This window comes from Lichtheimia ornata (assembly GCF_029851405.1).
Source record: "Lichtheimia ornata isolate CBS 291.66 chromosome Unknown scaffold00036, whole genome shotgun sequence".
NCBI lineage: Eukaryota > Fungi > Mucoromycota > Mucoromycetes > Mucorales > Lichtheimiaceae > Lichtheimia > Lichtheimia ornata.
The window spans coordinates 37,103-52,385 of record NW_026695356.1 but is presented as its reverse complement, the minus strand read 5'-3'; the positions used below and the strand labels follow the sequence as shown (position 1 = coordinate 52,385).

At 43.4% G+C, this 15,283-nt stretch overlaps 7 protein-coding genes across 7 annotated transcripts; 4 read left to right on the top strand and 3 right to left on the bottom strand.

Annotated features, from left to right (window-relative positions):
- Positions 1-784: 784 nt before the first annotated feature.
- O0I10_007402 (uncharacterized protein) lies at positions 785-1,666 on the top strand (the record flags this gene model as incomplete). Its single annotated transcript, XM_058487419.1, has 1 exon — positions 785-1,666. One exon carries the CDS (start codon positions 785-787, stop codon positions 1,664-1,666), a length of 882 nt encoding a protein of 293 aa, XP_058341719.1.
- Positions 1,667-3,141: 1,475 nt separating this feature from the next.
- O0I10_007401 (uncharacterized protein) lies at positions 3,142-4,392 on the bottom strand (the record flags this gene model as incomplete). The annotated part of the gene is made up of 5 exons (XM_058487418.1): positions 3,142-3,218; positions 3,279-3,356; positions 3,443-3,597; positions 3,660-4,194; positions 4,254-4,392. The coding sequence occupies 5 exons, from the start codon at positions 4,390-4,392 to the stop codon at positions 3,142-3,144; spliced, it is 984 nt and encodes a 327-aa protein (XP_058341718.1).
- A 524-nt stretch (positions 4,393-4,916) lies between these two features.
- O0I10_007400 (uncharacterized protein) lies at positions 4,917-5,853 on the top strand (the record flags this gene model as incomplete). The annotated part of the gene is made up of 7 exons (XM_058487417.1): positions 4,917-4,947; positions 5,005-5,143; positions 5,207-5,270; positions 5,351-5,455; positions 5,519-5,578; positions 5,630-5,746; positions 5,803-5,853. 7 exons carry the CDS (start codon positions 4,917-4,919, stop codon positions 5,851-5,853), a joined length of 567 nt encoding a protein of 188 aa, XP_058341717.1.
- Positions 5,854-6,170: 317 nt separating this feature from the next.
- On the top strand, positions 6,171-8,392 carry O0I10_007399 (uncharacterized protein; the record flags this gene model as incomplete). The annotated part of the gene is made up of 8 exons (XM_058487416.1): positions 6,171-6,201; positions 6,365-6,433; positions 6,534-6,764; positions 6,850-7,017; positions 7,077-7,283; positions 7,350-7,454; positions 7,507-7,686; positions 7,746-8,392. The coding sequence occupies 8 exons, from the start codon at positions 6,171-6,173 to the stop codon at positions 8,390-8,392; spliced, it is 1,638 nt and encodes a 545-aa protein (XP_058341716.1).
- A 684-nt stretch (positions 8,393-9,076) lies between these two features.
- Positions 9,077-10,226, top strand: O0I10_007398 (uncharacterized protein; the record flags this gene model as incomplete). The annotated part of the gene is made up of 5 exons (XM_058487415.1): positions 9,077-9,090; positions 9,198-9,462; positions 9,529-9,732; positions 9,795-9,887; positions 9,951-10,226. 5 exons carry the CDS (start codon positions 9,077-9,079, stop codon positions 10,224-10,226), a joined length of 852 nt encoding a protein of 283 aa, XP_058341715.1.
- Positions 10,227-10,908: 682 nt separating this feature from the next.
- Positions 10,909-13,160, bottom strand: O0I10_007397 (uncharacterized protein; the record flags this gene model as incomplete). The annotated part of the gene is made up of 4 exons (XM_058487414.1): positions 10,909-11,039; positions 11,097-11,291; positions 11,356-11,657; positions 11,719-13,160. The coding sequence occupies 4 exons, from the start codon at positions 13,158-13,160 to the stop codon at positions 10,909-10,911; spliced, it is 2,070 nt and encodes a 689-aa protein (XP_058341714.1).
- Positions 13,161-13,327: 167 nt separating this feature from the next.
- Positions 13,328-15,057, bottom strand: O0I10_007396 (uncharacterized protein; the record flags this gene model as incomplete). The annotated part of the gene is made up of 9 exons (XM_058487413.1): positions 13,328-13,437; positions 13,498-13,647; positions 13,715-13,901; positions 13,967-14,131; positions 14,182-14,215; positions 14,276-14,328; positions 14,387-14,524; positions 14,575-14,619; positions 14,770-15,057. 9 exons carry the CDS (start codon positions 15,055-15,057, stop codon positions 13,328-13,330), a joined length of 1,170 nt encoding a protein of 389 aa, XP_058341713.1.
- Positions 15,058-15,283: the final 226 nt, after the last annotated feature.

Below are 15,283 nucleotides of genomic sequence, written 5' to 3'. Positions count from 1 at the left end.
ACGGGTTGGGGGAGGTCTGGTGTTGGTTGGTGATGAGAGCATGTTCGCATTTCTCAGCACTGGTGCTCACAAGTGAGCGTGCATAAGTGTCTCAAGTAATAATCCTACACCAAGATGATAGTTTTCATGATCGGCTTTGTCCGAGCATACATCAAGCTCTTTTTCATTTCACCTTTCGTGTGCAAGAATCGTAGCCAAGTCTAGACTTTGTATTTTCAAGGATCGCTTTCCCGCCATTTCCGAGATTTGGGATGGCATATGACATTTACAGTTAAGCAAAGATGATTTGTATCCTTCTTCTTTGTCTGTTTCCCCCTCCCCCCAACATCCGACAGGGATAGGCAAATGGTTGTAATTATGGATGTTTTTCCGACATGCAACTTTGGTATGAGTGGATTGAAACCTTAAATGATATGACGAGAAGATTTGGCACTTGACTGCTGGTAAATGGATTATAAACATGCAATGCAGCGGAGTGGTCGAGACTCTTGAAGAAAAAGGATAGAATCTTGATTCTTCCCGATACAGCATAAAGCCCCAAGAGTTAGTGTCACGCTCACCTTCATCCACCCCCAAGTTATTCGCCTGCCAAGAAGGTCTACATGCATGATGTACTCTGTTTGACCCTTTTGGTATGCTGATCAAAATGCAAATAAGCTAATCGGCCTTCATCTTATATAAATAGAAGCTTCCTTGCTGTGGTTTTATCTATTTCCCCCGTATTTTCTTTTCCCTATTCACTTTTCATTCATCCTGTTCTCCCAACGCCAACTACTTTTTCATTATGGAAACATACATCGGATACATCAAGACACCACAAGACGCACTCATTGTATTTGAAGCATGCCGACGAGGTCTTCTCAACCGTGTACAACGTCGACTTTCAACAAAGGAGCGCATTCACATTCGTTCAGGGTCTGTTTTTGCATGGGATGAACGAGAAGCTGGAATGCGTCGCTGGACCGATGGGCGTACATGGTCACCTAGTAGAGTTCTTGGTAGCTTTTTGACATACCGTGAGCTTGATACTAAGCGACGTCCACGTCGTACATCCATGTCATCATCATCATCTTCATCATCAACGGCACTTCCTGTTAGCAAAGCAGCAGCAGCTTGTTCATATAAGCAAGATGGACTCATCAAACAAAGCTTCTCAATCTGCACAGCCGCAAACCAAAAATTGCACCTTATTTCGTACTACACCAAGACCGATGTCCTTACAGGAAAGCTTAGGCAGCCATCAGCTGACCCAATGTTTAGCCAAATCGTCGTGCCCAAAGGCTTGTACCCAGAGCTTAATCCTCTTGATACCAGTGGTGGTCATTCTGCAACCCTACACAGCATGCGCCAAACCTCATCACTAACGTCCGCATCGCCACAACAACCCCCTGCAATGCAACAACCCCCATCGCCACCACCTTCCCTAAGCTCTTCACCATTGTCTTCAGACGAAGATATGGTTGATTCATCATTCCATCAGCAAGATTCTTATTATTCAGCTCCTACTACAACATGGTCTTCAAATTCATGCAATTTGGCACTGCCCCCTCCTTCAAGCTTTTATCAACACAGCTTGCCACCATTGGCTGTTCAAGAAGTTGCCATGGATCGGATCCCATCGTCGGAAGATCAGCGTCAACTCCGTGCTCTACGCCTCCAATTATAAACGACATCAAGTCGCCTTGCCATTCCTGTCACCTACACCAAACACACGTTCTCACACACACAATTTCGCAGCACACATATACAACATGTACCACAACCCATCGTCGATACCATGACATTATACATGCACACAGATCATCTCTTACATATTGACCATCAAGCACCTAAACAAGCACACACACCCCACAGCATTCTTTCTTCCTTATTCCCATCCCCACCTTTTACCATTCGTTCTTTTTTAAACATGCATTTATATATAGTACGTTTCTTTCCATTACTTGGATAATGATCACCATTGAACATCCACCATTTTCTTCCGACGCTCATTTCTACCACCATCCATCATCCACCGACACCATCATCATCATCGTAGAATAGCTGATTTGTATACACTCATTTTTCGATAAAGTTGCATTGGCTAAAAAAGATTCATTGTCGGATAAAACGCAATAGCTTGGCAATTAGGGCAAAAACTTTATTCATCCTTCTCCTTTTTTTCGTAAAGTTTGATTTAAAACGATAAATTACAGGCTATATTGTTGCCAGGGTGACTCAAACGTCATCATCGTATCGTGTGTGGGGAAGATCCATCCATTTGGAAGTGTGCAGGATCATGCAAGAACACACATCATTACTTGCACAAATGTGTATATCCTTGTTGCTATTGACACGAACGGCTTCACACCCTCCGTCATGCAAGTGATCGTCTCAGGGTGACAAAGAAAGGAAGCACTTGCCTAAACTGATGAAGATGAAAGAAAAGCTCTCTCTGTAGATGAAACTTTGATATAGGGTTGTAACCACGAATAAGGGGGAGTCGGCTATTGGATTGGCTAATCAAGCTTTAATGTAGGGGATACACGATTTCCATACTCTATCTTGGGTTCCGAACAAAGAAGCATGCCTGATGGCTCATTATACGTCATAAGGGTGTGTCGTTTGCCAGTGAGATGATGTCGTGATCGATGCAATACATATGCTTGTTGGATCTTTGGGTCATAAAAATACCAAGCCTGTTGCTGCTGCTGCAAGTCAACGTGTGCAATTAAGGCCCACATGACCACCACCAGCGTTGTTGTGTACCTGTGTAGTAGTAAGAGTCGCTTGTTGTTGTTGTTGTTCCTGTAAACATCTTGCCAAATCAAAAAGGTATACATTCTTTGTCTCTTTCTGGTGGTACGATACATCCCATGATGAGGATAGCAACGCTCCTTGAATCTTCCCCCGTATCCCTGATGCATGTTCAGTGGAACCATTCGACACATGTGCATGGTTGCGTATATCGTCTCAAGTTGCATCCAACCAAAGATGGCTATTTCTCCAACCCATCAATACCCCTGCTTCCTCACTTTGATCTGGCACAACATCCTTCCTTTTTTATAAGCGATGGTATAACAAAACATAATACACTCGGATATCGTCTGATGGCTAGCATTGCAAAATGTAACATCTTCCTTCCATTTGGGTGGTATTTTTTCATGATGTGCTTGTCGTCCGCCACAACCCATATGATTTTGTGGGATTGGTTTGCCAAAGACGTATTTGGGAATCCTCTTTGAAACTGCATTAGCATATGATGATGGACATTAGAGTTAATCGTCTTGAGCCCATACCTGATCCTGTAGCAAAAAGCTCTCCATCAGGGCTGTAGCTGACCGAGTGAATCCGATCCTTGTGACCTTGGCGTGTCTCTACATACAAGACATTCCAAATAAGAGGCATTATTCTTAGAAGGTTATTACTTCTTCAAAGGTAGTATGATCCACCACCCACTTACCTTGCTCCTTTCCTGACATGGCATCACAAATGTGGATATCCGAATCTTCTTCACTTCCATATACGAACTTCTCCCCGTTTGGATGGACTGACACCGATTTCACAGGCTTGGACATTTCATGGCGTGTGATCATTGTAGGATCATGGGAAAAACCTCTGTATCGACACGTGATGAGCATAGAAGAAGAAGATTACGCTTTTATGACATCAATCCTTACAAAGCAAGTGACCAGAAGTATACTTGATGTTTTGCTGCCCAGTAGACCGTTTCACCATCAGCCGTAAGATTGATGCATGATACAGCATCGCTGGTAGCAAAGCATGTGACATGGGATCGCATGATTCGAGTATCATGAACACGAATGTTTCCATCCTCGCATCCACTGAAGAGTATACTTTGATGTGAAGGGTGCCATACGGTTGCTCGGATCGTTCCTTGATAAGCCCTTCCTTCCAGTGCTGGTGCATCAGGTCGATATAAATCATAGATCTTCAGCTTCTTCTCATGTCCACCGGCGACAATGCGTGTAGCATCAGGGCTGAAGTTGACGGTACGCACTGTGTATTCATTCTCAAAAGAAGCAAGTTCTTGACCATTGTTTGTGTCCCAGACTTTGACAAAGCAATCAGCCGATCCCGTGACAGCTCGATGGGCATAGCGAGATAGCCGTGCGCTCCATACAATGTTTTGATGTCCAACCAGTGTCCCGATCCAATCACCCGTGTCGCCTTCACGTATCATGGCCTTGTTATCTTTGGATGCATGTTAAAATGTATGTAGTGGAACACGATCAAGAAGACGATCAGCTTACCTTTTGAAGCGGATATCATGTAGTACTTCCCCTCGTCATTGAGCACCGAAAAGTGAATGTCAACCACAGGACGCGAGTGACCAACACATGTCACAGGTGGGGATTGCGTTTCAATGGCTGCTTGTCGTAATCTCGTCATGCGTTTCCAAGATGGGTTCGTGTATGTGCTTGACAACGTGACAGTAGCAGAAAAGAAAAAAGGTTAACTTTTTGACACGAACGAGGGCGCTGGTTCTCTTTTTGTTCTAATGCCGCTTTGCAGGACAACAATGCTTGTGTCACCTATCCTCCCTCCCTCCTTCATATAAAAGTACCTATTGATGCATTAGAGCAGTAATAAATGTCCTCTTGGTACGTTCAATCGTCATTTTAACAGTAGCGTAATGTTGGCCTACCTTAAAAAGAACTTGAGACTATGTAGGGTGCCGTCTTGTAGTAGTAGTGATGGTAGATTGATGTTATTATATAAGGAGTGATCCAACGTGCTGGAAAGCAGCTATAAACTCTATTCTCCTTGATCCACTTGTAACAATAATGATCGTCGTTAATTACCATTGTTGTTTTACTTGCAACTTCTACCATGGTGTCCATATAAATAGCAGAGCTTTTATTCATCATGGAATATCATCATCATTTCTTTCCTTGGTCTACGTTTTATCCAACATGGCTCCTGTGCCCTACAGCATCAACTCTGGTAAAATGTGCCTTGTGAGATGATGACACGAGCTAATAGCAACCTTCAAATGCATAGACGTGTCCCGCAAGATCCAAGCAAAGTACTCGATCGAGTATGAGCAGCAAGCTCGAGAATGGATTGAACAAATTATCAATGAAACATTGCCAAATACCGATTTTCACACTTGCCTTAAAAATGGTGTGGTGCTTTGCAAGTACGACGATGATTGTACACTAGGTGTTGTTATTGGCAGCCACTTATTGTTGAATCGCTACAGGGTCATTGGCAAGCTGGTGCCTGGAAAAGGAAAATATAAAGTATCCAAGGTGCCATTTGCACAGGTTCGTTATCTTTACGCGGGTCCTTTTGGGCTTGTTCTACGTACAGTACATACCGGCTGATCCCTTTTGTGTATGTGTAGATGGAAAACATAGCTCAATTTCTTAGCGGCGCCAAGGATCTCGGTGTGCCTCCACATGACCTCTTCCAGACAGTCGACTTGTTTGAAAAGAAAAACATGACACAGGTATTGAGGTTCTTCTTCCTATCATATGATTTGGATGCACGAGCTAAACCCATAGCCATAAAGGTGGTGAATACAATCTTTGCAGTATCTCGTTATGCACATGAAGCAGGTGCATGTTCATCAGTAAGTAGAACAAGATCTCTCAATCGATACATTAAATTAAGCATTGATTAGATTTTGGGACCCAAGCTTGCCAAGCGACATGAGGTGTCATTTAGTGAGGAGACATTGAATGCTAGCAAGAGTCTCTTTAACACTTATCAATATGGCTATACTAAAGGTGCCAATCAGGTATGCGTGATGCTTATCACAATTGGAATCTCTCACTTAGCATTACACCTTGATAGTCTGGACTAGTTTTTGGAGCAAGACGCGAGATCACCAGTATCGCTCAATAGAAGATGTTTATTTTTTATAGTAAATGACCATGTTGTGTATCTCTATATTGACAACAAAAGATGGAGATAATGATTGGGAAGCACGGGCCATGAATAAAAGTGTGGGGCATAGCAACGAGATAAAGAAGGTGCATGATGAATCATTGAATTCCGCGCTAAAGTACACGAGTGGGAGTTGGGAGGAAAGAGAATACAGCTCACACCAATTCTTATTACGTTCTGGGGTAGGTTTCAACAAAGGGGGGCTCTACTCTTCTTATCATCTCTACATCTTTTATTCACGTCTATCTCGGCATTGACCCCATTCCCTCCTGTCCATGTCAGGCAAAGCGACCACCAAAAGAAAAGGCATGATGCTAGGGGATGAGAGAGGAGTGAGAGAGTGAGAGCGCGTGTACTCAAAAGCGAGAGAGAGAGAGAGAGAAAGGAAGGGTTGTGTGTGTGTGAATGTAGGGAAGAGGGACAAGATGAGAACCCTTGGAACACAATGGCTAATTGGATTGTCAAATAGAGTCCTTGACAGAGGAGCAGCAAGGCATCATTCAGCAAAAACGACTCGAAATCGACCGCCTTCAAAAAGGTAAAGTAGTATCTTCTATTTGAGTGATAAGAGCCCAATAGCCATGCACGAAACATTGATCTCACACATATAACGCGCCACATCACTCTTATGCATCTAGATATCAGCTCACTGGCTAAACCGTTGCTTAAAACCTCAGACAAAAGCACCCCAGACTGGTCAAAGCACGTTACACCTGGAACACTTTCTGTCTTTCAAGAAGATACCAGCTGGCACCGACTCGACTCAAACTCAGAACAAAAACTCGACAAAGACACGGCTTCTTTTGAACAAGATTCTACAACAACATCCTGGCAACAAATGCAAAACATGTTGGATTCATTTGATGAAGGTAATAAAAAGAAAAGAAAGAGGAAGGGAAAAAGAGAGAGAGTGTGTGTGTGCTTGGGCTAGGTATTCATTGTCAAGTTTATTAGACCACGAGGAAAGTTTGTCGGAGGGATCACCATCACCGACTGTATCACGTTTCGACACCAACGATCAAAAGATATATGGCACCAATGCTATGGAGGAGGATTCGGTCGTAGTCAAGTGCAAAACATGTGAACGGCCTATCCTTGCCAATAGTTTTCAGGCACATTCAGGTAGGACATGCAACAATGGCTTAGAGAGCGGCATTGGGTATTCATTGTATCACCCATAGAAACATGTGGCAAAGCTGGCAAAGGCAACAAGAAACCAAGAGCGTTGACACAGCTAGCAACAAACGACAAATCAAAACTCGGCAAAGAGATTTTCTCAGACGACGATGACGACGACGATGATGATGATGGGGATGATGAGCCGCTTGCAAAACGTCAATTGGATGGACAACATAAGAAGAAACACACAAAGCACTCTGATGCCTCAGGTATGGATGGATTGGATACGTGATGATAATCATGGGTGATAATGACGAGGTTTTTTTTGTTATTAGATACAACAAGTATACCCGCGAAACGACCACCGACAAGTTCAGAAAAGCCTGAAAAGAAAAAGTCAAAGAAGAAGGAGACAAAACCAAAAGGACCCAAACCAAAGCGTAAGTGATATCAACACGTGTTAAAGGAAGAGATGCTAACATTGGTGTGTAGCACCTCTTGATTTGGATAAGCAATGTGGTGTGATTCAAGGTCCTAACAATACCCCATGTACTCGATCGTTGACGTGCAAGAGCCATTCAATGGGTGCAAAGCGTGCTGTTGCTGGACGATCACAGCCATACGATGTATTACTTTCAGCATATCAAAAGAAGGCCATTGGTCGACCCCAAAGTGAGTTTTCCTTTTTGCATTATCAAGCAATGTCACCACTAATACATGTGTGATGATAGCCACTGGAGCAGGAGCTGGTGATCGAAAAGGAGGCACAGCAAGTAGCAAGAGTTCCAAAGCCAGCACCAAGAAATCACAAAAGCAAATGGGACCTACGACTCAAGCAGGACCAAGTTCAACAGACGCTGCAGCACAGGAAGAGCAATACATTAATTCGGATGAGGAAGTGGAAAATGTGATGTATGCTGTCAAGGAGAGTCGTCCTGCTCCACTTGCTGAAAGGCCGTTTTATTTCGTCAAGAGGCGACGACAATGTTATCGATTACGTGATATTCTTTTGGATGCCATCACCCCGAAAGCTGTTTCCATGGCTCACAGTGACAGCAACAACACGTTGGCAAGTCTTTACAACAACAGCAACACCATGTCTCCCGCTTCACATACATCAGCCACTCCCAGATCACCGCTTCAACAAAGTCGTGGCGGCAGCAACAATGTCCATTATTCATCTCCAAGCTTCCCTGCTTCTTCACATCCAAATACCAGTATACCTCCTTCTTCGCGATTTCCTCAGCAACAAAACTCTACATCATCGTCAGCAGCCGGTGGATTGGCAGGATCACCTTTAGGCATGATGGGATTATCCGGATCTATGGACACCAGTGCAATGTTTAGTTCAGCTACAGGCAATAGCGCTTTACAATGATTTTGATGAGGGGATGGATGCGTTTGACGTAGAATAAAGTTGTACATAATCAATCGATCGAACGGTCACATGAATATTCCCACACTTGAACACCGGGATTTGATAGATACAGAGCTTATTGATCTTGTCCAATAAAATTGGCCAAAGTCAACGATAAGATAAACTATATACGGGGTAATGGTATTGGTTCCTCAAGACCACCAATTGGAAGGAAAGAACATTTCTCCTTGGCATGTTATTCTCAGGAATGTTTTATGCCCGTTTCAAAAAGGGCTTATATCCATTCTTGAATCGTTGAGGCAATAAAGTGATGATTTGAGGATTCTGCAAAAGCATGGTTGATCCCTTGTTTATAACGTATGGCTACGGTAAAAAACATCCGATTCGTAGCGGGGTAAGGGGCTCATTATGGTAATTAACTGAAGTGTTGCACACTAGCAACGGAGAAGGCCTCCGTATGTTCGGGTGATACAAGGCGTTTTTAACGTGCATTTTACGGTTTTAAACGCCCCTCATCAGCCTGAATCTGTAAACTCTTGAACTGTATCTGGAAAAGATCTCGATTCAAACATAACTTTACCCAGCGGTAGATGTATCCACAAAAAAGCTTTATAAAGCTTGATCCATTTGGTCCCCAATGAGTGTTTTCTGCTCCTTTTCTTCTTTTTGCTTATCCTATTCCACATGAATCATCTTGGGTAAAACATCTTCTTTGGCTGCAATGGTGTGATGGTGCTGCTGGGTTGATTATGGGCATGCTCGTGAGCATATGAATATTAACACCTTTCCTCCTCACCTCTTGTAGCAACAACACCAACAACGATCGGCCTATAATACTTCCTCCAATATCGTCACTCGATGTACGATTCAACAGCAACACCAATGTCACAACATCACTACCATCTCCACCTATGACGACAGCTGTTGTTCAACCACCTCTTGCTTGCTTTGATCAACAACAACATCATTATTACCCCTCTTCTGCTGCTGCACCTTATATCCAACCAAAGCCAACTCTCAACACAAAAGAATTAGCTAGCCATCGTCGAATGCAAGAAGACATGGATCATGTAAGTTACCTCTCTTTGGATTTCGATCTTTTATAGAAAGAGAAAATAACACTTGCTTTTAAATAGATTGCCAAGCATTGTCTTACGATTCATGATACGGTGCGACAGCAACGTTCGACAACTACAGAGCTGAACAACGGCCATCAACCTTGGGTGGATGATATGATCACGGAAGCCAATGAGCTGCTGAATGCCTTATTGAGGATACAAAAGCAGCAGCTATTTTCTCAGCAACAGGCTACACCCTATCTCCCAGCCGTTGTCATCAATGTAAGATATACCTCCTCTTGGTGTGTGGATCATTGAATGCTTTGCTCACATTTTCATTATAGAAACAACAAGACGATGATGATGTATCAAGTAATAACAGCAGCAGCAATAATAACAACAATGACGAGATGACTTCGCAACGCCGAAAGCGTAGGGTATGTGTTTAATTCTTAAATGGCTCATCATGAAACAAACCCCAAATTGACATTGCCCTATAGAAACGAGCTCCTTTTCAGGGACGGTGCCATGCTTGTAATAGCTCCGAGACTCCCGAATGGCGCCGTGGTCCGGATGGTGCACGCACACTCTGCAATGCTTGTGGGCTTCATTACGCCAAAATGGAGCGTAAACGAGCAGCAGCAGCAGCAGCAGCAGCAGTAAAAGACCAACAACCCTCTCAGCAATACCATAAGAATGGCATGTCATCACCCTTCTCATCTGCTAGCAGCACAAGTGATGGGTCGGTCCATGACGATATTGTCTTGACACCTTAATCATCTCCTTGCTTTATCACCTTCCGCTTTGTAAACAATTCCTCACAACCCCTCCCCTGGTCATCCCTTTGTACAAATCCTATTAGGCACCACACTCTATGTAATAATAATACCGCTACCCTTCTACGTATGCACATAAGGTTATGAAGAAATCATTTTATCATTTTCTTTTTGCTTGTTTTGATGAAGGAAGGGGTTTTCTTTCCAGGTTGGAATTTAGTCAGATCGCAAAGGCAACATGCTGGTCATTGTGGTTATGGTTGGCCCCAACATGCTTCGTCAGTCCTCCCATACACGATGCCCAAAAGACATCATGCAACTGGAAGCTTGATCGTACAGTAGCCTGAAGCATCATCATGCTTTCCATATTCTGGAAGATTTGTCTAAAGAAAAAAACTCGCTAGTGGCTCGCCTTGACTCCATTTTTATAACTTTTTCGCCAAGCCACTGCGACTGTCTACGGAGTATCGGTGTTTTGCGTTCCTTCTACTAGATGTCGTTCCACAATAGGCCCCTGCTGAGTAAAGTACATAGTATAGCTGAAAAGTTGTTGTATGTCTATCTTTATATAAGAGAAGCGGAAGAAAATGGGGATGGGGGAAAATGGTAGCGAATGTATCTGTTTAAGGGGAGGAGGAGGGTGAAGAAAGAGACTTCAATATGTAAAGTGGGCGTGGATCGTTCAATCAAGATATGCATCAGAGTTCTCTTGGGTTTCCCACATGGTCTTGTATATACCATTATCCATGCCAATCAATCCTTCATGAGTACCAGACTCGATGATGTTGCCATTCTTTAGGACGAAAATGGTGTCTAATGGAAAAAAAGAGTATAAGCGAGGGATCATGTTGGTGCTAAAAATGCCCTTACCAGCGTCTCGGATTGTTTTTAATCGATGTGCAACATGGAAGCTTGTCATGCCCGTATCACGGATGATGGATCTGAAACTTGCAAGAAGTGATTGTTCAGTATGCGTGTCCAATGCAGACGTGGCTTCATCAAGGAAAAGCATCTTGGGTTTCTTGAGAATGGTTCGAGCCAGAGCAACACGTTGCTTTTCACCACCTATTGCACACACAATGATCAGATCATCATGTCATCATCATCCACAATCCCATATTCTACTTACCTGAAAGCATCAAACCACGCTCACCCACCTTTGTCTCATACTTGTCGGGTAGACTCATAATGACATCATGGACCTGGGCACGTTTGGCAGCGTCATACACCTCTTCTTGAGTGGCATCAATCCGACCATAGTGCACATTGTAATAAATCGTATTGTTGAACAAGGTTGTATCTTGAGGCACGACACCAATAGCACGTCGAAGGCTGTCGACTCGAATATCCTTAATGTTTTGTCCATCCACATAAATGTTGCCAGATTGTGGTTCGTAGAAGCGGTAGAGTAAGCGAAGAATGGTCGACTTGCTATATAAGATCGCACATATTAATACACCTATTCACGCTGCAATAGAATCCAACCACTTACCCGCATCCGCTTGGTCCCACAAAAGCAGCCTTATCACCAGCAGGTACTGTAAAGCTCACGTTCTTGAGAATAGGACGTTCAGGATGATAACCAAAGGTGACATTTTCAAATCGAATTTCACCGCCCTTGAAGATCAAGTCCTTGGCATCTGGAGCATCTTGGATAATGGCCTTTTGATTCTCGAGGTTGAATAAAGTGTCCATGTCGATCAAAGATTGACGCAATTCACGATACACCGAACCCAAAAAGTTGAGAGGCATTGAAAGTTGGAACACCAATTGATTGACCATCACCACGTCACCAACCGTCATTGTACCATTGATCACACCTTGAGCTGAAAGGAACATCATCACTGTAAGAGCTGTGCTGAAGATAGCATTTTGACCTGCATTCAAAGCTGCCAAGCTGGATGCCACCTTGAGGGATGCCTTTTCATACTTTTGCAAGGGTTTGTCATATTGGTCGGCTTCGTATTTTTCATTGTTGAAGTACTTGACAGCCTCGAAATTGATCAATGAGTCGACAGCGCGTGTAGCAGCTTCATTGTCAGCAGCGTTGGCCTGCTTACGGAATTGCGTACGCCATGCGGTGGTTGTGACAGTGAAAGCAGTGTAGGCGAGGATGGTTGTGAAGGTAACGGCAGCGTAAGTGGAACCGAACTTGTAAGCCAAGATGCCACACACCATAGAGATCTCCAAAGCAGTAGGCAATACATGGAATACCATGGAGCTTAACAAAAAGCTGATACCCTTTGTGCCTCGATCAATAGCGCGATTCAATCCACCTGTTTGACGTGTCAAATGAAAGCTGAGATCCAGTCGATGCAAGTGAGCAAACACATTCAGGGCAACTCGTCGAATCGCTTTTTGTGCAACAGCAGCGAATACAGCATTCCTTAATTCTTGAAAAGCACTTGCTCCAAGTCTTGCCAAGCCATAGCCGATAACAGTCGCTCCACACACTGCCCACAGAGTAGCATCGGAAGGAAACGTAACTCCCAAAGAATCAATCACGTCTTTAAAGAAGAAAGGTACTTGAACATTCAATAATTTGCCTCCAACCAAGAGAGATAATGCGATAACAACACGTGCCTTGACACCAAAGTCATTCTTGGGCCAAATGTACTTCATGAGCTGTCGAATGATGGCGAGATCGGTTGCATTGCGTTCCTTTGTCTCTGTCTTTTCAATAGCGGGTTTGGCGACCTGCTTCAACTTGTCTTTGGATTCCTGCCATAATTGACGAGTCGTTGTAAACTGACGTTGTCCGAATTGCTGTAATGGTGTGCATTGTTGGTGTAGAGTGGGTCGAATGGGAGTTGTGTTCACTTGAAGAAAGGGTCGGAAAGGTGTAGTAGTGCGACAAGGGGTGAAAGAAGAAAAAGGCTTTATAGGTCGTATAGCCCTAATACAGGATGCAGACAAAGATAGCCTCGGCCACATGTTTTTGACTGCACCACAATATACGGCGTGTTGTTGTTGTTGTTGATGGGTTTATTGAATAAAGCAAAGGAAAGAAAAGAAAAGAGAGAGAGAGAGAGCACGCAAGATGGACATGAAATTTGCTGCTTTGGTATATGATCTCAGCTCTATCAGATGAATGATTGACATCATCTCTTGTCCTTTTCTGCTGGTGTCACCATGGTTCGCCATGCATTGCTTAAGACACCTCTATAATTCCATACTGGGTTTTCTTGTTGAATGTTGCCCGCGCTGTCGACTATGATAGATGTTCACGTGAGTACTATGCTTGTCATCAAAATGCAGTAATACAACATACCTGCACGGCTCATTATGCGAATACCTTTATGCGCTTTGACGGTGGCCTTCCATAATGTCCAACTCCAAGTATAGGCACCATCACGTTCTTCAAATGGTTGCGTATGCAATTGTGCTTCCACCCATGTTTTACCTTCATCCCCTGATACGTCTACATCCCCAAAGAAATCAACAATAAGAAAATAAAATGATCACTAGGTGTATGCTTTTACACTTACCAACGCGTTGGATACTGCGACCTCCTCCTGATAAGGCATAACCTTCCGCTTGACAAGATACTGCTTGATGGCCATTATTGTCATCCATCATGCCATCTGGAGGGGTGCAAACAAATGATTGCACATTATACTCGCCTATGGCTGGTACCTTGGACCAATACTTTTCAGCCTCTTTTTCATTCTCAACCTGAGGAGTAAGCAGTACACGTTAAGATTTTCATAAAACATCCCCTCCTAGCCGCGGCTACCTACATGTTCAGGAAGGATTTTGTAGTCAAGTTGTTGATGGTACGCGTTTGATTCCTTATCTTGGATACGTATCGTTTGAAGGAACTTGACAGAGCGAGCTCCAATGTACCCAGGGATTACTACCCGTACAGGATATCCATGGTCTCTTGCAAGAGGATTGCCATTCATCTATAATGATGTTAATCACCCCACAGCTACAATCCGATCCTTGTACGTGCCTCGTATGCTAAAAGTACATCACCGTACTCGTCTCTAACATCTTTGGTTACATTTTTCAAGAAAAGCCCACGTTGCATCAAGCATCAAACTCACAAAGCCTTTGATAATGGCACCGATGCACCATAAGGTTTCTCGTCATCTTCGGTCTAAGAGATGCATAGACAATAAGATCATATGATACACACGTTTCATGCATATTATTACCAGTTCCACAGATTCAAAAGCAACATGAAGGCGAGGATTATGACCCATTGATGGATCAATACCCGCTGCTTTTAGCACGTCCTTTAGCAAACATCCTGTGTAAATGGCATTTCCCACCGCTCCAGGACCCCAAATCACCTATGAAGCATGGTCAACGTTCATGTAATGGAACCCAAGTATGTACCAACCCCTTCTGTATGCTTCACCATATGCAAGTCTTCTCTTCGATTGCCCTAAAAGAGACGACGTTATGGATGTCAATGAATCACATCATTAGGAAGAAATGAGACAAGCGGTACATTACTGCACACTATACGTATAAGGTTGTTGTTGTGTGATGTGAGTGATCCATTTAATACATGGTATTACGAGATTAAAGTTACCTGCATAGCCATCATGACATTCTTTTTATCAAAGTTATCTTTGAGGTCTTGCACAGAAAACGATACGGGAGCATCTTTTATACCAAGGCCCTCCACATGAATACGATGGGTAGCCTCATTTAATTCTGGTATAGGCCCATGAGATCGACAAAAAAAGTATTTCTCAGGCGTGACAAAGTGCTTGACAAGATCAGCGGGTGTTGGTTCTGCGTTGTAGGGCTGTTCTTTTCGCACTATGAGTGTCTTGTCGGATCGATTTGGTTCGTTGTGATAATTGATCTCAGTCATGCGTATGTATGAAAGTAAAATGAGAAGGAGAGCAAAAAGAGGATAGCTAAAGTCGCAAAATTCCCGATTCATCTTAACAGCAGGGGTAAATGATACAATCAATAGGTCATTCCATCATAAGAAAGAGACATCTTTTTTACTCGGATAATGGACCCCTCCTCCTTGGATCCTTTTTTATTGTAACCATCATCATCTTCATTGTTAGATGCGGATCACGTGAATTGAG